General features: G+C 44.7%; 1 protein-coding gene across 4 annotated transcripts in view; it reads left to right on the forward strand.

The window, feature by feature from the left end:
• KCNH7 (potassium voltage-gated channel subfamily H member 7) overlaps positions 1–24,795 on the forward strand; it is a 2,172,707-nt gene that overhangs the window by 2,063,411 nt on the left and 84,501 nt on the right. For all 4 annotated transcript variants that reach the window (XM_069616318.1, XM_069616315.1, XM_069616317.1 and 1 more), the window contains one exon: positions 12,133–12,301. In XM_069616318.1, the coding sequence (XP_069472419.1) occupies positions 12,133–12,301 (169 nt within the window). The remainder of the gene's footprint in view (positions 1–12,132; positions 12,302–24,795) is intronic.

Below are 24,795 nucleotides of genomic sequence, written 5' to 3' on the forward strand. Positions count from 1 at the left end.
TGAGGCTGTACTTGCTATATAATGGCATCTATAGAATCTGCAGAGGCTATCTCTTACATACGTTATGTTATATTTCGTATATGGACTCGGGAGGATAGCTCAGGGGCAACGTGCTCGCCTTGGGAGCAAGACTCAATCCCCGGTCCACGCTTAGAAGCCTGCGGGTATTAAGCGCATTATAAATAACCTATCATATCATATATAGCGCTACACACCCATAGGCCTCAGACCGCTGAAATAACTGAAGACATTATTATCCCCCAGGGTGGTACTCAATTTATCGACCTCGGAGGGATGAAAGGCTGAGTTCACCCTGTCGGGATTTGAAACCTGCCACAGCAGGCTGCGCACAGATATCAGGGGCAAGCGCTTAGCTCACTGTGCCATCTGAACAGCTACATGTTATTTTGCTAAGATTTATCCTGCATACTGCTGCCATTTGTCATGGTCTCCAGCATCTCCCGTGGATCTGAAGGAAAGGGGAGTTGGGGTAGGTTAGTAGGTTAGAGAGGGATAATGCAAGATAACGTTGACGTCCTTTTCTGTGCAGACAGGTAGTACATGAGCTCTGCGCGTGCATGTGTCTGTTTCTAGGTGGTCAGTGCCGAGAGCATAGATGTATGGTGACATACCAGACATCTGATGGCATTACTGGGGCATAAGCGCCTGCACATGGCATATGATGACAGCGCCTGCATACAGAGGGCTATAGCGTACCATGTGTTGACTTATGTTAATGTTAAAGGATATTTATACCGCGCACTATCACCAACGGAGTGGTCCCCTGGCGCATTATGCCATTATTGGGACATTTGAGCTGGCACTTGGCATATCACAACCAAAATCTATCAGCTGTGCCAATGCTTGTTTTTTTATAGGGGTGTTTTGCAAGAAGGGGCCAACACATGTCATCCTGGTACTACAAGAAACAGGCAGTCTACGAAACACAAATGAATAAATGTTACAAAGGTTGTACTTAATAGTGATTACAGTTCATATTATTAAACGAATGTCCAGATAATGAATACATATCCCCCATATAGCTCTAAAATGCGTATATCACCCTTGTGACGTCAACATGATCTCTTCACAGAAATGCATTGCCAACAGTTCTTTATATAATGTAGTCGAACTGGGTGGAGTTGTGTCCTTCTAGGAGTTGTTTTTAATGTATGGGTTTGTGTGGGAAATCGCGTCACTGATAAGGTGGAGTTGTTTTTCATGCGTCATCAAGTGCTGACCCAACTTTACCCATAACGACCGCTGATTTTCCGAACGAACATGGCATGCACTGGGCTAATAAAGGGGCGTTGAAAGGCATCTAGAAATGTACATCACTTTAAAGGGCTCCAGTTTGCATTCTGCTGTCAGTAGAAGTGTGGACCTGCAGCCATGGCAACCCTTACCAAGGCAACCCACTGCAGACTTGAGGCTGAGCTAAATTTAGAAAGTCTGCTGAAGTGCATGTTTTCATCAGGACAGTGTGTACTTCGAGACTACGTGCCATTCTCAGTTTTCGTTCTGGAAATGTATTGCGCCTGTCGCTCCAAGGCGAGAGGTTAGAGACTGTGTAAAGCATTTAGCTGGGCTATTGCTTTACTCTTCCTTAGACTGGTTCTCTCGGCGCACAGTCCACCGCCGACTGTCAAAAATGAAGCGTATGCTTTACTATGCTTGAATGTTGAAACACAAAGCAGACGACGTAACGAGGGAAGCCAGGTAGTGGTGCGGCTTTGGTGATCTTGGTGTATATAGCTTGCAAATCAAGTGAGATGCAATGGCGGGCCTATGCGCGTGCATGACCCCAGAGCAAGTAGCAAAGGACATCAAATTCCAAATAGATGTGCAGCAATGTCATTGGTTTGTGCATCTGCCAAAGGTACTACTTTATTTATTTGTATTTACCTGGATTTGTAGAGCTCACTAGACCCCACAGGCATCAATGTGCTATGATTGGAACATAAGAAGGCTTAATTCAGGGTTACAAGAATGCGGCCCAACAATAATTACTTAGTACAGGTTGCTTGGTTACATAAACAGAGAAACATACAGGTAATACTTATGCACTGTCAGAGATACAGCCAGGTGGTACATGTGCACTGTTATACAAAGAGCCTAGTTTTGATGGCTTTCTGCAAGGCTGCATAAGAGTCAATCAACCTGATATGAGAAGGGAGGGCATTCCAACAAGTGGCGACCATCGTTGGGAAACTGGTACCGCCCGCGCGAGCTCTATGGGTTTTGGGTACAGTAATCCTGTTGGGGTATGCCACTCTAGTAGGCCTGAATGGAATGGGTTTGGAAATCCTTTGGACTAGGTAAGGGGGTGCAAGGTCATGGACACACTTGTGAGTCAAAGCAAGGGTTTTGAAAATAATCCTTTCCTTGACGGGAAGCCAGTGGACCTGACTCCTGACCTCAGAGATGTGATCCCTACGTGAGATACCTGTCGCAGCCCTGAGAGCATTGTTTTGAGCTAGTTGAAGCTTGGCGAGTTTCTTCCGGGAGGTACCTACAAAGAGGGCATTACAGTAGTTCAATCTTGACCCAATTATTGCCCTAGCAATGGTGGGGCAGTTCTTTTGGGATAAGAAGAGTCTAGCTGCATTAAGCCGTGTAGAGTGGTACGCTGAGAAGGATGCTATGGCATTAACCTGCCTATTCATAGTCAGGTTAGGTTCCAGATACACGCCCAAGGTCTTAATGGCTTGGGAGACAGTGATGCGGATGTTATCAATGGTGAAGTAGGAGTATTGCTTGTCCAGTTTACCCAAGGTGGACGGTGATCCAATTAGCAGAAGTTCGGTCTTCTCACTGTTGATGCATGACCAGTTTTCTGCCATCCAGGATTGGATCATTGAATAGATGAGGTTGAGGGTGTTCAAATCCGACAGATAATCGCCCGAGAGGAGGATGAGCACCTGGGTGTCATCTGCATAGTTTGTGTATGAGATGACCAGGGCGTCAAGGATTTTGAACAGAGGCATTGTGAAAAGATTGTAGAGGGTGGGAGCTATGCACGAACCCTGTGGGACTATACATCTATTTACAGAAAATATGTACAATACTATCCTACCAATAAGTAATTTTATACACAAAGGCAATGTATCATTTTTGTACAAACTTTCTTTTAATTTAAAACATATCAAAGTTGCATAGTCATTTAAACAACTTTAACTAGGAAACTGAGACATATAACCAAATTATGTCATCAATTCTACAAGAAATAATATACAGATATGCCAACATTGTACAATTATTTGAGTGTAAACCTTTTTAATGTCTAGTCGTACCATTATTTGAAATAACAGGTAGACAGTAAAAAGTTCCCTGTATTTAAATTATTTAAATACATGAATATTTACTACAAGCTACACTATCTTAGAAAAGTAATTTCAATATGTCTTGTAAAATCTGTGTGTCCTTGTTTTGGCCACCTACACGCATAAGAAGTTTATAACAACATTTCCTAGTATACACTTAAACTTTCAAAGATTTTGTTTTAAATTCTATTCTTTAATACTTCTATTTGCACAGAGGCGTAATTGCATCTGAGGTTGTCAACCAACTGGCAAACTACATTTTTGAAGTACCTCAGGAACACTACCAACTGATGTTGAAACCGTGTGGTATTCCACATGTGGGATAGCTCAGAGGGCCATCTAAAATGGACATCTTTGCAATCAATCAGATCTACCACTTAGCTTGTTGTTCAGGTAAAGAAAAAGACCTGGAAACAAAATTCAGATTTGTGTTTTTACAACACTAGAGGCCTTTTTTTCTATTAGCTAGAAGTTTAGTAATAAATATTATGATTATCTCTAAATTGTCATTAAAATATTTTTTAAAAATTCTTTGTATGTCCCTATTTATTTTGCCCACCGACACACATAAGAAGTTGATGACAACTTTATGTAATCTATAACCCAAAACATGAACTTATATATTCGAAAAAGATCTTCTTTGTCATAGTTTATTTTGAACAAAGTCCTGAATGTAACCACACAACACATTTCTTTGTAGAAACTAGCACACTTGAAATACAGGTACTTCAGAGAATCCACCAACTACTACTTAAACTAGGCACATTTGTTGACACAGATGCATCTCAAAGGACTGTGCAATATAGTGATCTTTCCGTGCATCCCAACATGATATTCACATGTAGTTTTCATATAGAAGCATACCCACACACGTTTATTAAATGTAGAGGTGTTGATAGAACCTATATGTAAAATCTATAAAAATCACAAACATTTCATAAAAACTTTACTGATTTCCTTTTAATTGCCCTTACAATACTTCTTGTGAAATCTTGGTGTGTCCATATTTTGGCCACCTACACACATAAGAAATAAATTGAACAGTAAAGGGGTATAGGGATGTAGAATGTTAAAAATGTGATCAAATTGAGAGACTATAAAGCACGTTCTCACCGAGTGCCCGCGCCTGGGGGTACTTATATAGGACTACTTTGGGATTTCTTGTTCACAATTGTAATGCAATCCAATCCCCAGAGTTTTGGACCTTTTATATGAATAAGGAATTTGCCAAGACGCACTTGGCAATTTATAGGGTTTGGAAAGGGGTACAACAGTTCCTACTTGGTTAACATAAAGGTAAATAGGAGCATAGGTGAAGGTGGTTTTAACCAAAGTTTTATGTTTATTTTGAAAATGAAATTGGTGCTACAGTGAATATGATTAATTGAATATCAATGAAACTTGAGTAAGATATTAAGTATGAAGTATGAATTATTTAATGTAAATAGGCTGACAGGATGGTCTGCACTGTTTTTGTCGGTGTTGACGTGATGTGTATTTGTATTTGTATTTGTATATTTGTTTGTATTTATATTGTAAAGGTTCTTGTAGAACTATGTACAATACATTGAATTAAGAAAAAATAAATGAAAATATACCTAAATCTTTCCTTAAAATTTCAATTTTGTGTCAGAACTCAATTCTTTTTAAATACTCTACTTTTCATTGTTTTGCTCTGTTTGCTACTGTTTACTTGCTTCAGATGTAACCAGTTGTCAGGATGTACAATCCCTACCACTCAAAATAATGTATATGGAACCAATCATATATCCCAGTACTTAAAGCAAACACTTAGTCAGATATAAATATACAGTATTTTACATAATAAAACAGGATTATAAGATTGAAGAATGCTTCTTTTTTAATTTATAGAATGTTGACTATCTAATAATGTATGTTTTGTTTTGCAGTGATTTTATATTGCAACCTAGTAAATGTGTATCCTTTAGTTTACAGAAAGTATGTATTACCTATTTTTTTAAATGTCCATATTGCCAGTTTATATTCACAAAGAATGTACAAACATATTTGAAAACATAGGTTCTAGTAACATTAAGTAAGCATTCTTTGAAACCCTTTGACAATCTAACTTTGTGTGTGACTACACAGTCATTGCAGACAAGCCAATCTACTTCTGTACGCACCAATGTTGTGAAATGTCGACAGTGAATGGATGCTGCCTTATGAAAAATGATTGCACATGTTTTAAAACCTTTCTTGCAAATAGAAACCTCACTTTTTACAAAATTCAAAACTGGAGTGCTAATTTTCCTACCATATATGCTATATCTCTAAAACATTAATAAAAGGTACTTGTTAAAATATGATATTTTGCAGTTTTGTGTGGGCCCAACTCATAGTGCTTAAGGAACACTTTCAGCTAATGAGGTTTGACTTGTATATAACACTATATTAACATGTATGTATCAAATCAAATTCTCTTGTACAACATAATATCTAATATATTTAAGCTTTTCACTGCTAGAACTTCAATATTTTCCCATAGAAATTAGGCCATGTAGATGTGTGTATGACAAAATAACTTCAATCCGAAATGTGAGAGTAGAGTGGAGCATTTCAGCGAACAATCACAAATTCCACAGTGGCACTCAGTAGCCATGCATGGATGTTCACCACAGAATGCTCCCATTGCATAATATGCACACTGCATTCACATGTGTGAGCCTCTCTTTATACTGCAGTGTAGGCCCCCTGTTCACGCTATACTTTTAAATAACGTTTTCCCACTTGAGCACTTTTCCTTTTTTAATGTCCACCACTGATTGTACTTCCTCCTCTTCTAATGAGATGCATTTGTTGTTAACCCTTGTTTACACATTTGAGGGATAATTCTGTTAAACTGGCAACATAATTTGCTCAGTGGTTTTGGGCTAGAGGTGAACTTCAAGGGATAGACAATGGGCGATGCTCTAGCATATGTCCTTGTTAGCTAAAATGGCCTGTTCTAGTATCAGGTTGAAGGGTGTTTTTTCGTCTTGTGTGTGTGCGTGCATGCGTGCGTACGCGCACACATATAGATATAGATGTTTGTGTGATTTGTAAAGAAAACATTGCCAAATTAATTATATTTTCTTTTCTGTAGTCAAACTGCCTGTGCTTATGTGAGATATAGTGGAGGACTTACCCAGCATTGAAGGTTTGGGGGCCACCTTTTATTTCTTGATTTATTATTTTAAATATAATAGAATACTCTGATTAAATATAGCCTTTATATTGTCCCAGACTGTTGAGTGGGACTGCTGTGCTGGTGAGGGTATTAGATCAGCACTATTTCTCAGTAAAATGAATCACTGGAATATGACATATATTTCGTAGCTAGAAATTGTTACAGGGCATTCCAAGACATGGAGGACTGTGGAAGCGAACTTCAAGGGAGGCATACTGAGTGACACTCTGGCATGTGTGCTTGCTAGCTAGAACGGCCTACTCTAGTCTCAGACAGTAGGGTTTTTCATGCATTCTTTGAAGTTGTTTTGTTTGTCTGCAGCAGCGAGAAGAGGATATATGTTATCCAAATTTGAGAACATGTTGCCCTCTATCCTTTCTGCATCTCTCTACTCCTAAGGAATGTGGCTAGATTGCTTGCCACCACACACCAATACGTGAGCAAAGGGAAATCTTTAGAGTGGTGTTAGCCATTTTCAGAAACTGTTCCCAGATCCTACCCTAAGTCATAGTGAATACTCCTGACATTTAGGACTGAGGTCTGCAATTACCATGCTGTACACACAATGCATTCAAGCATGTTATGGCCACTTTGAGCGAATCTGCTGCAGACAACACATCACAGCCGCTGCCCTGCTATGGTCCATGATAGTTTCTTGGGCAAGTTAAGGCCATTCACAATCCAGCTAATGTGTTTCAGTTTAGCCATTGCTACTACACTGAAACTCTTGCTCAATAAAACCTTCTAGGGGAATTCTGCTTGACCCAAATGGTCCTTCACATCCCAAATTCCAACCCCCCCTGGATAGAGTACATCACCCTGGCTGGGGGCTCGCCCATCACAATCTCCATGCTGCACGCACATTGTGCGACCCTCCTCTTTATATTACAGTACTGGCCCTCTGTTCACTCTTTAAGGTTTTTCCCACGTAATCATTTTTTCCTTTTTTATTTCCAGCACTGCTTGTACTTCATCAATCCTAACTTAATTTCTCTATTCTTAACCCTTTCCCCACATTTGCTGTATGATTACATTGAGTGAGCTAACTCCTTTGTCTCCTGCAATGTGTGTGTGTGTTTTACAGTTTTGATCTAAATAGTCCTACACACCAGTTGTTGACAGATTTAATCATCCACTACTACATCACCACGGGGGGTTGCAGTGCGGCAACATATTTGTCCATGGATTTGCTGCGCAGTTGAGCTCTTGAGTAACATGTTTATCCCTCCAATGTGATCTTAGTCTTCCTGGTGAAATGGATTTGAAGTGTAAAGGGTTGCCTCATCATGCCGTTACCCATCACCAACATCTCAGGTGCTGCATTCTCAAAAGGTTCAAACCCTCGGCACTCAGCATTTCCAATAATGCCTCTTCTTCTGGTCACCTGGTCACCTGTCACCATCCATCACTCTCACATATATTTGAAATACATCCATCCAGAGTTTAGATAATAGGGGCAGTTTACTGGTGTGGAAAGATACAAGTTAGGGGTGTAAAGTTATTTATATTTATTAACTAATAAGAGGTTGCTCAGAGCAGTGCCAGTGGTTATTATTAAGAAGGTTCCTCACTCCAATGGTAGGTTTCATAGATTCATTCTTCATGTATAAGCTATACCATAACAGCAGCCCTGCCGTCTCAGCCTCCTCCTACTGCCACCTCGCTCTCTTTCTTCAACAGTCTTCAACTAAATCCAAGCATTCTCGCCCCACCCTCCATCTTCCACTGTTTAACCTCGCACACCAGGTTCCAGACCGCACATCTCTTCTTCAAATCGATGACTATGTACACATCAATATTCACAAATGTAACTGTTATGATTAAGTCAAAATCTTCCATCCATCACTTATGCAGTTTTAGTTTGTTTCCATAATTGAATCAGGGTATGCCCAGACATGGGTCACTTCCTTACTCTGCCATAGGGAACCACAGTTCACCTCACTTATCCACTTCTGTAATGTCTCACCGGAGCTGAGAAATGATGGTATGGAAGCTTCAGTGGCAAATTCCATTGATTAACCAGCCTTTAGGACTTTGTGGGGTTTGGGGGACCTGTGATGCCATGTGAAGAGATACCTGGCGGCACTACACATGGGTTACCCAGAGCCCATCTATGAGTGCCCTTTCATCATGTTACCTATTAGCAAGAGTCAGGGATGTGCATCCTCTACTCCAGGCATGGATTAAGAAAGAGTCATGTATTTGCCTTTCCAATAGACCTTCTGAAGTACCCCCTGTATGCTTCCATTTAGCACATCCACCTCTTCCATAACCTGTAAATGTGTGGCCCCATGATTAACTGAAAGCATCAATGTCCCATGGGGTCATGTGGGCACTAATGTACAACATTTGCTTGAGTAAGAACCCAGTTCACTCGTTCATGCTTGCTGAGGGACTGGAGAAAACAACACACAATATTCAGAAATAGTGTTCAGCCTTCACGCAGTCATAGGCAGATGGATCCTGGACACCCTACTGCCACCTAGCTTCAAAATTGTGGCATGACCTGTGAAGGGCTCAGTCAGTGAGGCACACCACCAAATTGACAGTAGCTCACAACAGGTGACTACTAAGACCCAAGAATTGGAGACACGTAATAGATTAGTAAGAAGACCAGTCAAGGAACAATAAGCATGTGGGTATAATCAACCATACTCTGAGTGAAAGTAGAGAACATAGAAGAAACTGTTAGTAACAAGGTTAGGCATCCAACGCAATAAGAACCCCTGTAAAAGAGTACACTACCAAACATAGAGTGTCAGAGAGGTTCAGCAGAGTTGGAAGCAGAGAAAGGAGAGAATGAGTCTCCAGAGGAGAGGCACACCATGGCTTGTCCAAGAGAAAGAAAACAGAGGGGCAACATAAAAGGCTTCTGGGGGAAATATCCTGGCAGAGACCAGACCCAGAGAAGTAATCTGAGGCTTTATATAATACTGTGGCAAAAACCAGACCCAGAAAAAGAGAGAAAGCATGCTGTCTTATAAGGACTATATCTCTGATATGGGGAGAGAACAAAGTAAGAGGGAAACTGAGCCTGGTGTATGCTATAATGCAGTGACCGGGAAAGATCAGCATCACAGAGAAGTCTGAGATTCGCCTGAGGGCTATACACCAGACCCTGAAAGAGGTCAGACTAAACAAAGAATGAGAGAGCTTGCTGAAAGGTATATCTCAGAAGACTTCCCCTTACAGACTATGAGGCCATGCCCCAGGAGGGAGCCCTGTGACCAGTGGGTTACAATAACACAGACTGACAATACTCTACGCAATGGAGAAGAACTATTTGCTTCTGAGCGAGAGAGAGAAAGGGAGAGAGAGAGAGATAGACAGAGACAGAGAGACAGAGACAGAGAGAGAGTGTTAAGCGAAGTCAGAAATCATGCCTAGCTCTATATCCTTGAGACTGTGCTGGCGTGAAGAAGGGGGCAGTATGTCTCTGACACTGTATATTAGATTAGGGGATTTTAAAAGCAATGGTGGTCCCTTTGGTAGGCCCTTCACCATTTTGAGCAATTTCACCCAAGTAGATTTTGTAATGTTTCCCTAATGTGTTTGGACTGAAGATCCGAGTCTCACAGGCATTCACTCCACTTGACTTGGCACACAGTTAATGTTGCTTTTTGAACCAAATATGTCCTACTTGTGTGTGCTGTTAATCCTACATCACAGCTGCGTGAGCAATTTGTTAAGATTAATTCAAAACCTTACATGCATCATTTTTTGGGGTTATAGAACAGGCAACCAGCATAAGAATTACTGGAAGCCTACACTGATTTCTAGGAAATAAATCAACTGTAATGTCCCTCACCCTCCACCATGCCTGAAACTCAATCAACAACACATCATCTTGGGATTTGAACCCTGGGTACATGTTTAGAAAGCGTGTTGTTCAGGGAGAGTACACCTACGTATAACTTTGCAGCATGTGAGTTCAGTTAACTAAGCAGCAAGAAAGCAGGCATGTTTGCCTCATTCTCCTTTGACAACACAGCCGGTAAGATAGCTCAGCGGGTTGAGCGTTTGCTGCTGTGATCTGAGCATGATCTGCACGTCGCAGGTTCGAATCCCGGCAAGACCAACTCAGCCTTTCATCCTTCCGAGGTCAATAAATGAGTACCAATTTCGGTTGGGTAATATTGTATGTAAATATGTGCTCTGTAAAGCGCTTTGGATTAAGACACTATATAAATAACAAATCATTATCATTACGTGGGTGGAACCCCGCCAGCTGTACCTTCCTCCTATCAAGATCTTCAGGGCCAGTATTTAGTTACATTATCCACACTATGAACCTCTGGTACAGATGTGCAAGGCATTCCCAAGCCCCTCATGTATCAAGATATGTAATCGTTTTTCCAACTTGGAACACATGTCTCAAAGGAATAACAAGTATCTTACATGTAGACCTTTACTAGGCAGGCTATGTGTGTAGGAGTTGCATTGCACATAGGACATTGCTCCATCACACTATAGTCACCACTAACACACCACAAGTTAAGGTCAACTGACCAGAAATAGCCCAACATAAACCAAACGTTTGCCCTTTTTAAGACAAATGTCTCAAACAACGCAAAGCCCTACAAAACCAATGGTAGGTGAACCATGTCTGTGCAAAAATGCAAACTCGGTACCTTGATCTAAAGTCAGCAGAAGTCCCCAACTTGGATGTGTGGCCTCCCAGATTCCATCAGCCACATAAGAGGTAACAAAATAATCCAAGAGGCAAGAACCAATGCGGTTGACTCTGGAGACACCAAACATCATTTCTCTGTGCGCTGTTGGGCTAGAAGAGAGAGATTTGGAATGGCTTGCATTCAACCCCCTACGGATAAACTGTAAAATAGGTGGTTAAACCAAAGTATCCTTCATAGAAGGCTAGACGCATTATGTGTGACTTGTCCCCAGTTCCTATTGACAAAAAGAATAGTGGCTACAAACATCCAAAAGGTCTGTCAAAAAGATACGCTTGCAGCTATTGGTAGGCAAGATTCCATATAATCGAAGTATCTTTAGTTGCTTCATAGGTTTTGCAATCCAAACACTCCTAATTACCTTGAGATTAAAACAGTATCATCATTATTAATTGTATAATCATTAGTGGTAGTAGTAGTAACAGTAGTACCTCTAGTAGTATCATGATTATCATTCACATTATTAGTGTTAAAAATATTAAGATTAAAAATGCTAATAGCAATGGCAATATAGGATATACATGTATCCATCAATTTGATCTCAGAACATACTGTGTATTGGGTCTTGTGAGAATATGGTTTAGAGTTGAATGCACTTTATTGTGAATAAGTCATTGGGGGTAATTACGAGGTTGGCAGTAGCCTTGCCGGTAAATGCCGGCATGGCTGCCGCCGGAGTCATGAATTTTCTGGCGCCCGGGAATGGACAATTACCAGGGCATTACAGCCCAGGCGGACCCGATAATTGCCCATTCCCGGGCCCCAGAAAACTATACTCCCCATTTTGGAGTCCTCCGACATGTCTGTTATATTACAAAAATGTGCCATTGGCAACACATTGGCTTTTAAAAATCTCATTATTTTGTTCATGTACGTGTAAACAGGTGCATGCCTTTACAATTCCTGTGTTTAAAGCCTGTGTTTTTGACAGACATTGCGAACACGAACATCTGGGAGATGGGGACCCCTGTTCTGCACGAAGAGGTTTCTGGACACTCCGCAATAGAGCACACCACTTGGGGAATCTGTGAGACAGAAACCGATCTCACTTATGGAGAAGTTGAGCAGAGGTTAGATTTGCTACAAGACCAACTCAACAGGTACATTCAGATATAATGAAATATTCAAGTTGAAAGTGAATCATGAGACCAATACTACAAAACAAAGTGTGGCATGTTCTGATAACACGTTTCATTTGACATACGCTTCCCCCTTTACCATTATCTCCATTAGATCATTGGTGTTGCATTTCAGTTTTGACATTTTGTCATTCTCTTTTAGTTGTATTTTCTCAGCTTTCTTTATCCCAATCTTTATTGTGTTCTACTCTTTCTCTAGACTAATGCAGTGCATTATGGGTCTAATAGTCTCTTTGAACTTCCCCCTGGTTTTTTGCATCACAACGTTGGGTCATCTAGTCTGGTATTTATTACTTAACTCTGTCTTGGGAAGGCACTTCCAAGAGCAATCGTTTTTACAGCAAAAGAGCTGCTACCTAAAGGTCTGTGCGGCTAATACTTTTGACATCCTCTCTCTGCTGGATCTATGTGACAAGATCGAAAAAAAGACTGTGAATCCGAAAATACTGATAATTCTTTTACATGTACTCCACTTCATCACATAGATATGCGAGGGGAGACCCCACCACCACAACCCCACCATACCCTCCACATTTCACATTTATTATCAACTTAACCCATCCACCCAAATATATATGCAGTGAAACGGGGCTTTAAAAATTAGACATTTTCAGATTTGCAGTGATGGTCTGTGATATTTACATCTCTGATGTCTAGTCTGTGGGACGCGCTGCAAGCCCGAACCAGGCTTCGGGTACTTTCCTCTTCTTCCCATTGGTGTTACAAAATGACTTCTGCCGTGCATGAGTACAAGGGTGAGTAGTGGTAAAAGGGGCTACTCAGCCCTCAAACTTCGAACAGATCAAGAGGGATCTCAATCATACAGGTAAAACAGCCACAGTTAAGAGATTTACCTCTTTCGTTTTTTGTGTTAAGGGGGCTGAGGGAAGGCTATACTCTCAATAGAGGTATGAATGTAATCCAGTAGCTATCCAAACAACAATAGTACAACAGCCTGAAATAAAGAGAATATTGAATCAAGGTTCTATAAATATATTTATTTTTATTTATGTATATCACAGAAAAGCAATGCATTTTTGGCACAAAAATGCTATCAAAATGTAACATTGATAACATAGTGGAGGACATGTGTTCTTGACAATGGGGTGCGAGAGTGTGAGTTGAACACCAGATGTTGCAGGTGGAAATAGGCATACTTTCATTAAATACACCATCTGCAAAAATAGCTCAAATCAAAAACACTACACAAAACCTACCTCCGAGGAAAGAACACAGAATGAGCAAAGATAACAAGATGTAGCACTCTGGCAAATGAATCATGGGTGGAAGGCAACTTAAAACCACAATGTTCTTTAAAATTATATGTTCTTGTGTGCAAAAGAGTATTAAGGGTGTATTAAGGGTGACCTAACCAGTCTCTAGGGCCCAAAGAACATAATTATAATTGTTCTTTCATAGCCCGCTTAATACCAGAGATTGGTTTCCAAGCGCAGGATCGAGATTTGAACATGTGTTGCGCTGTGCAGTCTTGCTTCCAAAACAAACGTGTTACCCCTGAACTATCCCCCTCACCTCAAAGATGGACGGACAAAGGGGACAGTTAGCAATCAATAATACATTTCTGAGGTGCTTAAGCATTGAACCAGACTTCTCTGAAATGCTCATGTGGTCCGAATCAGGCTTGAATGTGTCATTCATGTTGTTCCAGGTGGGGAGCAGGTGTCAAGCAGGGGTTGAGCTCAAATTCATTGCTGTTCAAAGACGGGTGGATCAAGAGGTCCAGTAGGGTCGGTTTGACAGTTGTTTGGACAGTAAGAATGTTGGTGACTTGATGCGCAGTTCGAGACGGGTTGTCCGGGTGTTGAGTGTCACAGTTTTGGTCAGGCCACTATGGTTGGTTTGACTTGCACCGAAGATGCTGGTGGCTTTAAGAGGTGTCTCAAATTGGCGTTCAGCAAAGCGTGGATTGTGAGGGCAACCAGGGTCGGTTAGACAATCGATTTACGTGGAAAGATGCTGATGACTGGAATCGCAGTTTGGAGGTAGCAGTCTGAAGAATCATGCAGTGTCTGGTCGACTGTCAAAGAAGAATGGCAATGAATATGCTGGGAGGTCAAAGAGGTTGTTCGAAAAGGCAGTTTGAAGGTGTCAGGGCAATAATGCGCTGAGCTGGCGCAGTGCAATGGTAAACAAGTTTCAGGGTGCAGAACAGCAGCTCATAGATCAGCCACATCCCAAAGGCAGCACCAGAGGGTCTTGTTGGTTCAACCGGGTCAAACAAGCTTGAATCATGATTCAAATCAGTTTGACGGTAAAAACACAGGGATCCCAGTTGTCTTGACCTCAGTTGTTGTGAATCCCAGTCCAGGGATTTAAGGATCATATTAGTACTTGTTCTCAGGCTCCCAGACATGGGGGAGACTGGTACACAACTGCAGGTGGCCTTCAATACAGTGGGGTCCTGGGTACCATTGTGACTAGAAAAGAGGCAGGTCTTGTCACAGCAGCAGTTCACTCCCAATACGCCCTGGGGATGGTTAGTGGACAGAGCTTGCCTCTGCCTTGGACTCTCAGTCTTCACCTTCGTTCGAGGGCTTTGGAAGAACTATTTCACCAACAGAGGTCCAATTCATTCTTGCTCTCAGTTTTGTTCAAGAGTGAATCAAAGACGAAGTCGGAGACCCCTTCTTTTAAAGGCACATGTGTATAGGTGATTGGACAGAAGCAAGCCTGCTTTAAGGATCCAATCCCTGTTCTTGAAACAAGGTGGCTTTGCTTTCTGACAATACACCCAAAGTGTTTTGTGTTAAAGGAAGCAGAGGGGACTGTAAGGACCTCCCTCTGACTACACTAACCCTACCTCCTTCACTTCTCAATAGATTCAAATGCCCTTTTGCTCTGAAGCCATCTGGTTTGTTGCTACTCCTTTTGTGAATGGGGGTGCCCTTTGATTCCTATTCCCAGGACAGCTTCTGTGGAGTGGCTATCCCTGTGGTAGCGTGTTACCTGCCCTCACAAAGGAACAAAGAGAGGCAACCCCCAGGGCTACAGTCTTGTTGGCAGCAGCAAGGACTGCCTGGCTGGGGGAAATGCACACAATCCGTTCACAGCTGAGCTGGGCACTCTGGCCTGACACATCTGTGATATCTAATTGCTGTGGCTGGGATAATTCTGAGAGATGCTATCTACCATCCATTAAACTCAGGTATGGCATATATTTACAGTTTAATGTGACACCAGAATAGCGGTCTCATAAGTATGTAGTTTTTAGAACAGAGGCGCATTTCTTAAATGCAGCCTATTTGCGGCAGAAACTTGGCTGTCACTGTAGTTGTCAGATGAGCACCTGTGACCTCCGAACCTGCTCTGTGCCACTGGAGCAAAACAAAAGAGGTGATGGCTGGAAGTTTTAGAATTAATATTAACTGCTAGCATTGCTCTGGGGAACCGGCCAGACCATCGCTCTTCTCCTGCCAAGCCATTTCAAATGTGGAAAGACCATATGCAAATCAGTCTTGGTCCCAGCCCAAAAGAGGCAATCTAGCCCAAACAGCTAGGTCACATCCCTTCTGCACGAGACCACAAGCATCCGCAGACAAGTTCCGGCCTCATTGGGTGACCTCAGTGAGGAGAGGTTTGGGTCTCTAGGCCCAGCAGGCACGAGACCCGCGTCTGGGCATACTCATCCCACTTGGGGTGACTAAAGCAGAACAAAAGAGGTGATAGTATGCCCAGACGTGGGTCCCTTGCTCGCTTCGCCACAGGGAACCAAGCTGCACCTGACTGATGAGGCCCAAAAAGGCAGAAACATATCTCGGGTTACATGTGTTTCCGTGCAGAGGGCACTTGGCCTAGAAGTTCGGGCTGGACTGCTCCCATTGGTGGCATTATCTGACTGATTTGCATATGGCTTGTCCCCTTTTGCAATGGCTTAGACGAGCTAAAAAAAATGTGGTTGGAAGGTTGCCCAGAGCAGTGTCAGTGTTTCCGATGTATTCAAAACCTTCCATCCATCACTTTTTTGGTTATACTGTGCCACTGGAGAGCCGGTACTTCAGATCAGGATACTGATACAGCAAGGCACAAGTGTACACTATGGTTTTGGAATGGAGGTAATGAATGGAGTATCATGCTACCAGCTTTCCCTTCCTGCAACTGATTACCTGTTTCATTTTGTTGCTTTAAAAAAAAATCAAATTACCCATGGCTTCTACACCCTCACCAGATGCCAATCCGTCACATCCAGTCGGCGGATGATCCACCAAAATGTCTCCTTTTTCTGAGGCTCTAAAGATCTCAAGTCACTTTGCAGAAGCTGTACTCTATCATCTACAGAGTTAATACGTGCACAGTAAACGATGTTCTCTGAAGGGAGCAACTGGAGCAGGTAGTTTTGAGATGAAACAAGAGCAGGAAGGTTTGAGATGCAACATTAAGATGTAGGATTGAGATGTACCAATGAAGTACCAATGATGTACACAGAGGGTGTGGGAAATATGTCTCCAATCTCCCCTGCTATCCTGTTTGCTTGGGTGTCTTGATTGTGCAAAGCGTTTTGCCACAAATTGAAGCAGAATTTAATGCAATGGGGCAGCATCAGATACCAAGGGACTTATTGGTGTCAATACATGGCAAGCATTTGTGGTGACTAATACCACTCTGTGGCATTGCATTTCTGCTGCACAATAGCAACTATTTAAAAAACTGGCAGACACAACATTCGGGGAGCACCAATGGAGTGGGAGAAATAGACAGGCGGTTCTACCAGTCCCAGACTTGAACCCAAAAAAAGAATCTCATGAAAGTGAAGAAAGACTGTTGAAAAGGGAGATGTGCAAATGGTGGGAACTGACTCCCTCGTACTCAACCAGCAGCAACATTTGCTTCCAATCTAGTTGTACTGTAGGACACAGATAATATCCAAGCATTTCACCTCATCACAGGACGAATGTTAGCGTTTACAACTGACCAGAGCATATAAACTTCTTTTAAGACTTAATTATTTACACTCATATTCCAGGCAGGAATTCCAATGGATGTTTTCCACAGAATTGTTGAGGAAGACCTTGACATGCTGAGGTGAATCTTGAGAAATATATTGTCCGCACTTTAAGGTCATAGCTGGAAGGTGTAAAATTCATCTTTTTGCTCATGTGCACAAAGGATATGACCTAACAGATTTGGCTGGACTGCCTCTTTTGGGGAGGGGGGGGCATAGCCTGATTTGCATATGGTTGTCTTCTTCTCTAATGGCTTGGCAGGCTGAAAGACGATGTTCTGTAGGGTTGCCCAGAGCTATGTCCATGGTTATGATGTATTCAAAACCTTCCAGCCATCCCCTATTTATTTTTCTTAAGTCACCCCTAGTGGGACGATTATGCACAGACATGGGTCACGAGGCGGCTGGACCTAGAGACACAATCTAAACCTCAATGACTATGCCGAATGAGGCTCAAACATGTCTGGGGTTGTTTGTGGGCTTGGGCAGAAGAGGTGTGACCTAGACATTTGGGCTGGACTGCCTCTTTTGGTGTGGGGCCAAGCCTCATTTGCATATAATCTTTCACCTTCTGCACTGGCTTGGCAGACTGAAAAACGGTTGCCCAGAGCTATGCCCATGGTTAAGATTTATTCTAGACCTTCCAGCCATCACCTTTTTTGTTTTGCTCAGGAATAATTAAGACATTCATCTCTGCACTTTACAAGTCAAACTCTTAGCAAGGTCTTATATCATTAAAATCTCTACAGCAATACGTTACAGCGATAAAGTGCTGCATTTCTAATTTAAAAAACTAAGCTCGTAACTAAGTTTTGATAACTTACTAAAAGGAGGTTCTCACAACTAACACAAGGCTGCTCTAAATATTCATGGAACTTCCCAAAAAGCACAGATTTAGGGTGGCTGACCCATGCAACCCTGGTACATCTATACTCACTATTATCTATACTCACTGGTACATCTATACTCACTATTATCTATACCCACCTCTACCATCTGACTACCACTCTAAATTCCTTAACTACTGGTCTCCCATTTAACTTTTAAGTTAAACTTGGGTGTATTCTTGCATTTACTTGAAAGTCAAACTTGGGTGTATTTTTGCATTTACATGAAAGTTCAACTTCAGTGTATTTCTGCATTTAACTTTTGGCCATTGATTGTAACCTGCTAGCCCAGTGACTTCAATACTGCTTTACTTGCTTACTCCTTCCTCTCCCTCTTCTCATTTCCACTCATGGCGCTTTCTGCTTCTCCCATCTATTCCAACTGCTTCTCTATCAACTACCCTTCCCTTCTCATTAAGTCTGGAAAAAGGAATTTAAAAAGGATATCTTGGCCTCCAACCCTGGACTCCCCATCACTGATACCTATACCAGCGCCTCTTCCAGACAGACCCTCACCGACATCCTTCGCCGGATCTATGGACCCCCCCATATGATCTCAGTGCTTTGTCCTGTTTCCTCCTCTCCCATTAATGGTGGCACTCGCTGGGAAGTCCTCATGGCTTCTTTCGACTACTCCAGAGTCATCCTTAATGTCTACCTAAATGGCACTGTCATGGTCCAAGGTCCTCAGGCCAATCTCCTCCTCTTCGATAGGCATTTCCCTCGCCTCATCAACTTCCTCTCATCTCCAGCTGTCCCCTCCTCTCACTCCCTGGCTACCTTACCCACTTTTTCCTTCTTCTCTGCCACTCTTCAGGCTACCTCCACAACTCCGCAGGGCGTACCTCTGATTTGTACCTCTCCCCGGAAGGTCTTTAAGGACAGCAACCTTTTTCATCTTGCCACTCTCAACTCTCGCTCTGCTGTCAACCACGCCTCTGATATCTGCCACCTCCTTGAAGAACTGGACCTTGATGTCCTCGGTCTTATGGAGACATGGTTCACAGCTAGCTCTGTCACAAGCTTTGACACTCTACTCCCTGAGGGCTACAAGATCCTCTCCGCACCCATATCCACTCGACCTGGAGGGGGCGTAGCCCTGATCTTTCCTGAGTGGATTCCTGCCACTATCATTCCCATTCAGATTTACTCCTCTTTTGAATGCCTTGTCTGCAGGCTCTCACTCTCTCCTAGCCACTCTCTTACTGTTGCTACTCTCTACCGGCCCCCCGGGCAAATCACCTCTTTTCTCTCTGAATGGGCCGACCTCTCCTCCTCCCTCCTGGCCTCAACCACTCAACTCCCCCTCCTTGGTGACCTCAACATTCACCTCGATTCTCACTGTCCCTCATCACTGCTCTTTCGCAACCTCTGCGATACCCTCTCCCTCTCTATCCTCCACTCTGGCCCGACGCACTCTGCAGGACACACACTTGATGTCTTGATCTCCCCTGGCCTCCCCCTCTCTATTCCTCTGACCACTCCTCTCTCCTGGAGTGACCACTGCCTCCTCTCCTCCCATCTCTCACTCTCTTCTCCCCAAGCCAACCACACCCCAACACTTCCACTTACCTTCTCGGACATCCGACCTATGAAGCGTGTGTCGGCTGAGGCTTTCGCTGCCACCTTCTATCCCCCTCCTCCTCCCCTGGCTGACTCACACCCGACACAACCCTGTCCCTTCTCTACTCTTCCATCTCTGATACTCTTGATGCTCTTGCCCCTGTCATGAGGATCCACTTGAAGTCCAAAGTCAAGTGCAATTCCTGGTATGATTCTGACCTAGCTACACTTAAACGTAAGTGTAGGGCGGCTGAGAGGAAATGGAGGTCTTCTTGCTCATCCTCTGACAAACTGCCCTGTCGCATGCTCCAAAGGCAATACCGACTCTCTGTCCGCACTAAGAAGAGAGCCCATATTCAAGCCCGTGTCTCTGCGGCATCCAACAACTCAGCCAAACTCTTTAAAATCTGCAAGGAGCTTGCCAACCCTGCATCAGTCTCCTCCCCTCCTCTTGCCTCCCAGGCTCTCTGCAATCCCCCACCATCCATCTCTTCCTTTCCTATTTTCTCCCCTGACGAGGTCGCTAGACAAGTCCGATCTATGAAAGCCTCGTCAAAACAGGTTCATCCCTGTTCCTCCAAAACCATCAAGGACCACATTGACACCCTCGCTCCTGCCCTTGCTGATTTTTGCAACCACTCGTTTGCCTCAGGATCCTTCCCCTCCCCTCTGAAGCACTCCTTGTGCATCGTATTCTCAAGAATCCCACAGCTGATCCTTCCTGTCCGGCAAACTATCGCCCAATTTCCATTAACCCCTTTCTGGGCAAACTCCTGGAAAAGCTTGCCATCTCTCAGCCTAACCTTCATTCAGATTCTGTTGGTTGTCTCCATGACCACCAGTCTGGCTTCAGAGCGGCCAGAAGTACGGAAACTGCTCTCCTTAATATCCGTGAAGATCTGCTCTCCAACCTTGATTCTAACATTCCCTCTGTCCTCATCCTTCTTGATCGCTCTTCTGCCTTCGACACGGTCAACCACACCATCCTGCTCAACCGTCTCTGTGATAATCTGGGTATCACTGATCAGGCTCTGGCCTAGCTGACCTCTTTCCTCTCTGATCGACCCTCCCAGGTCCAACTGGGGTCTTTCCTATCATCTATATTCCTCTCCACCTGCGGGGTTTCCCGGTGGTCTAACTTCTCACCCTGGCTTTTCAACCAATACCTGGCAACTCTCCCTCACTGCATTGCCATTTTCTGCTCAAGTTCCCAGTGCTACGCTGATGACACTCAACTCATTTTCCGGCTGCCCTCGGCCACCTCCTCTCCCTCTCTCATCTCTGACTGCCTAACTGCCATTCAAAATTGGTGTGCCACCAATGATCTTTGTCTGAATGCCAGCAAAATGGAGATCCTCCTCATCGGCACACCATCTCCATCCTTTTCCCTCACTCTCTGGCCGGCCTCCCTTGGCCCTCCTCCTACCCCTACCTGCGAGGCTAAAAACCTTGGCGTCATCTTTGACTCGACACTTTCCTTCTCGGCCCATATCTCTGATGTCTCTAAAAAGTCAAACTTCCGACTGCACCTCCTCAGAGGTATTCTGCCTTTCCTCTCCTTCCCCCAGAAGCTCATGGTATCCCAAGCTCTGGTTCTCTCTAGCCTGGACTATTGTAACAGCCTCTTTCTAAATCTACCTGCCTCTACTTCCGCCCTCTACAACTTATCCAGAACAGGACTGCGAGACTTGTCCTTGGCCTCAAGCCTTGGGATCGTATCTCTCCAGCTTTGAAATCTCTCCATTGGCTCCCAGCGGATGCAAGGATTAAATGCAAAACCCTCTGCACTGTCCACAAGGCTTTCTGGGGCCTGGGTCCAAAATACCTTCAGCTATTCCTCTGCAAATACCTCCCCTCTCGAGCTCTTCGCTCCTCTAACTCTAAATCCCTCAGGGTCAGTCGTTTTTCAAAGAAACAAGCTGGGGGTAGATCTCTATCTTCGGCTGGGGCCTCCCTCTGGAACAGCCTCCCTGCCACTCTAAAACTTGAGGAGAACCATCTCTGGTTCCGGAAGCACCTCAAAACCTTCCTCTTTGCTTCTGCCTTCGCTCCCCTTCTACCCTGCTGATCTGCTCTCTTTGTACTGTGCACCTGGCCACCCTCTGTCCCATGGGCCCAGGTACCTGCTCACCCTGCCACCTTCCTGCACTGCCTCCTGGCTACCCCTTGCACTGGGGACTGTATCTGTACCCATACAGCCCCCGCCCCATTTTTCTTCTTTTTCGGCACTTATTCAGACTTACCCTGTCTGCTGCCGTAAACACAGCACTTGCCACTTGCTGGCTGCACTACCACAGTTTGCCTCAATTTTCTATTTATTTTATTTATCTGCGCTCCTCGGCTTCTGCACTTTCCACTCTCCCCCTTCCATGCACTTTTTCCTTTTTCCCCTTCCCATGCTCTTGCGCGTTCTCAATGTCACTGGGCCTAATAAGATCGTTTTTATGTTGTGCTGTGTTCTCCCTTGTTCCCCTCCCTTGCCTAGTCACGCTCTGAAACACTTGTGTACGAGCGCGATACAAATAAAATATCATATCATATATCATATACATTCAGAGGTAACTGGGTCCTGTTCCTAAGAACCCATGCACTCACCTTTAGCCCCTTGTTAGGGCCAGATTTCTAAAGTTCAACTAAGGGCTTCATAAAACCATATCTGAGGCAGTACAAACCTCCACTCGGAGTATAAGGCTGTGCCACCTGAGAGCATTTGGTAGCGTAGACAGAGCAGCTGTGCTTATTTTAGGAGTGAAAGAGGGCTCTAGGGAAGTGCAAAGAACGTATAACATACATATGGTTCAAAGGAAACACACCCAGAAGTACTGTAAAATAAAGGTTTATTTTGAGTACAAGTTGGCCAAGAGAATTCTTGCTGGAAGTAAGTACTTTGTCATAAATCACAAACACAATATTAACCCCCAAAACAATGCCTATGTTATGCAAACTATATCATAAACCTTATTAGAAGAACAATCAGTTATTCAAGTAACACATTTATAATCACAAACACCTATTCATGGGGAGTAAAACCACATTAGTTACTACACTAATTCAAGGGCAATAGTCCCTAATGGTCATAACCTTCAGAGTTATTCAGTTAACCGAATAAAACAGTTATACCGGGGGGTGTGGATCGGAGTTGCCGCGATCGGCATGGCTTCCTAGGAGCTCCTGTGGGGTGCAGTGCTTTGCAGCCAATAGCACCGGATATTCCCCCGTTCAAACCCGCAAATGAAATATACGTCGGGGGAACACCTACCGCAGCTGTCGCTGGAGTTTGGTCCGCACCTTGGGCCAAACCACCACGATGTGGCCCGAAATATCAGCCAGAGCCCACGCGGCATAAAATGGTGGCCGCCACTGCAGGTTCTGCAGACCAGCCATGACGGGGAGAGTCCGGCGTGTTGAAGCAGACCGGGCCGCCAAATAGTTCCAGCTCGTCTGGCAGCACTGCGTCACCTGCCGGAGGCAACCCGCCGCCTCAGCCTCCGATCCCGTTACAGGCATATGCTCATCGGTGTGAATGGAGATTCCAGCATCGTCACTCAGCCCACCCTGCGGAGACTGCACATGGCGCCACCCTGCAGCGCAACTAACTATCCTACATGCCTTGGGGGCTGGGGATGGTCCGGCAGGAAAGCCTAGAAGCTCCCCGGAATAGAGAGGCTTCCCCTGGGCCAGCAAAGCCTCCGCCCGCCCGCACAGCACAGCCCCTCCTCCGGCGCATGTCCCAACATGAACGCCGGCTCCTTGCCGAGGCCCACCAGCACAGGCCTTCCTCGGGGGCCTCGCAATCCCCGGGAGCGGACTCGCAACTGGTCCACGCATCTCCGGGGTCCCCCACATCTCAACATCTGCAGGATCTCCTGCCCGGAGGCCCCAGGGGGACAGCGCAACGCCAGAGCGCCTCGGTCCTCCTGCTAACACATCGGGCTGCTGAGGGATCCGGCAGACTACGTTCTTGCCTACAGTTCTCCGCTCAGGTCTGGGACTCCTGGGCCCGGATCCCCTCCGTCAGTATCCAACAGGCAGAAGTCAGCAAGTACTACAAGCTTCAACTGACCCATCCGCTCTTCTCTTCTTGATTGTGGTTCTCCCATTTCGTGCTGGCATCCCCCCTACGGCTGCCCAAAGGAGAAGTACTTTACAGACCTGTGATTCATACGAGGTGAGGAGCTGGGGGTGAGGGGGACTCAGCTGTGTTTTGTAGGGAGCGCGGACCTTTGGCGGACACCAGCCCTCAATTCCATTCACCCCCATAGACATCAGCGGGGTTACCGATCAACATCTGAGGGGATCCCTGATCTTGTGCTCCTGCCAAGTGACCTCCCTACTGCCAGCCATATCCATCAGGGAGATTACCAACTCCCCATCCAGCAAGGGGTCCGGCGGTGGGGGCGTTCGCCAAAAGCCTTGTCCTCCTCGGCTTCTCTCCGGCAAGCGCTGGTCCTCGCACACTCTCCCCGGATCCTGTTCTGCTCCTGCTATCAACAGTGTAACAAGATCTGGCCCAGCCTGAGGCCTAATAATATCCGAGTCCCCACCTCCGGCCCCGCAGAGACGCTGTGCAAATCCCATTGAAATTCCGCAGGGGGCTTGGAGGGTGAGAACCGCAAGATTAGGGCCTACACCGGCTACCCCCACCGGTGGAACAGAGCGAGGCGCATTGGGCTGTGCGTGCTGCCGAGTTATCCTAACAGAAGCAAAATGTCAAGAAGCAGGAAGGCGTCCAAGCCAATGGACATCGCCTCCCTAATGAACAGCTCTCCACTGAGAGAACAAAAAAGGGGGATATATCGGAGGACCCAGCCGCCAATACCACATTCAACGCTGCAGCCCACACCCCGACCTCCATGGCCTGCTATCAGCACTCACCAAAGAAATCCAGAAAAGCACGGAGGAGGTTACGAAAAAGATCGACTCCCTTGATAAGAGAGTGGCGGAGGTAGAAAGCCGGACCTCGGAACTCTACTCTGAGGTCTGCGACCAACGGTTTGAGGGCGAGCGGGACCGGGACAGGATTTCATCCTTGGAAGCGAGGTGCG

Source organism: Ambystoma mexicanum, chromosome 9 (genome assembly GCF_040938575.1).
Source record: "Ambystoma mexicanum isolate Mex_15411 chromosome 9, UKY_AmexF1_1, whole genome shotgun sequence".
Lineage (NCBI taxonomy): Eukaryota > Metazoa > Chordata > Amphibia > Caudata > Ambystomatidae > Ambystoma > Ambystoma mexicanum.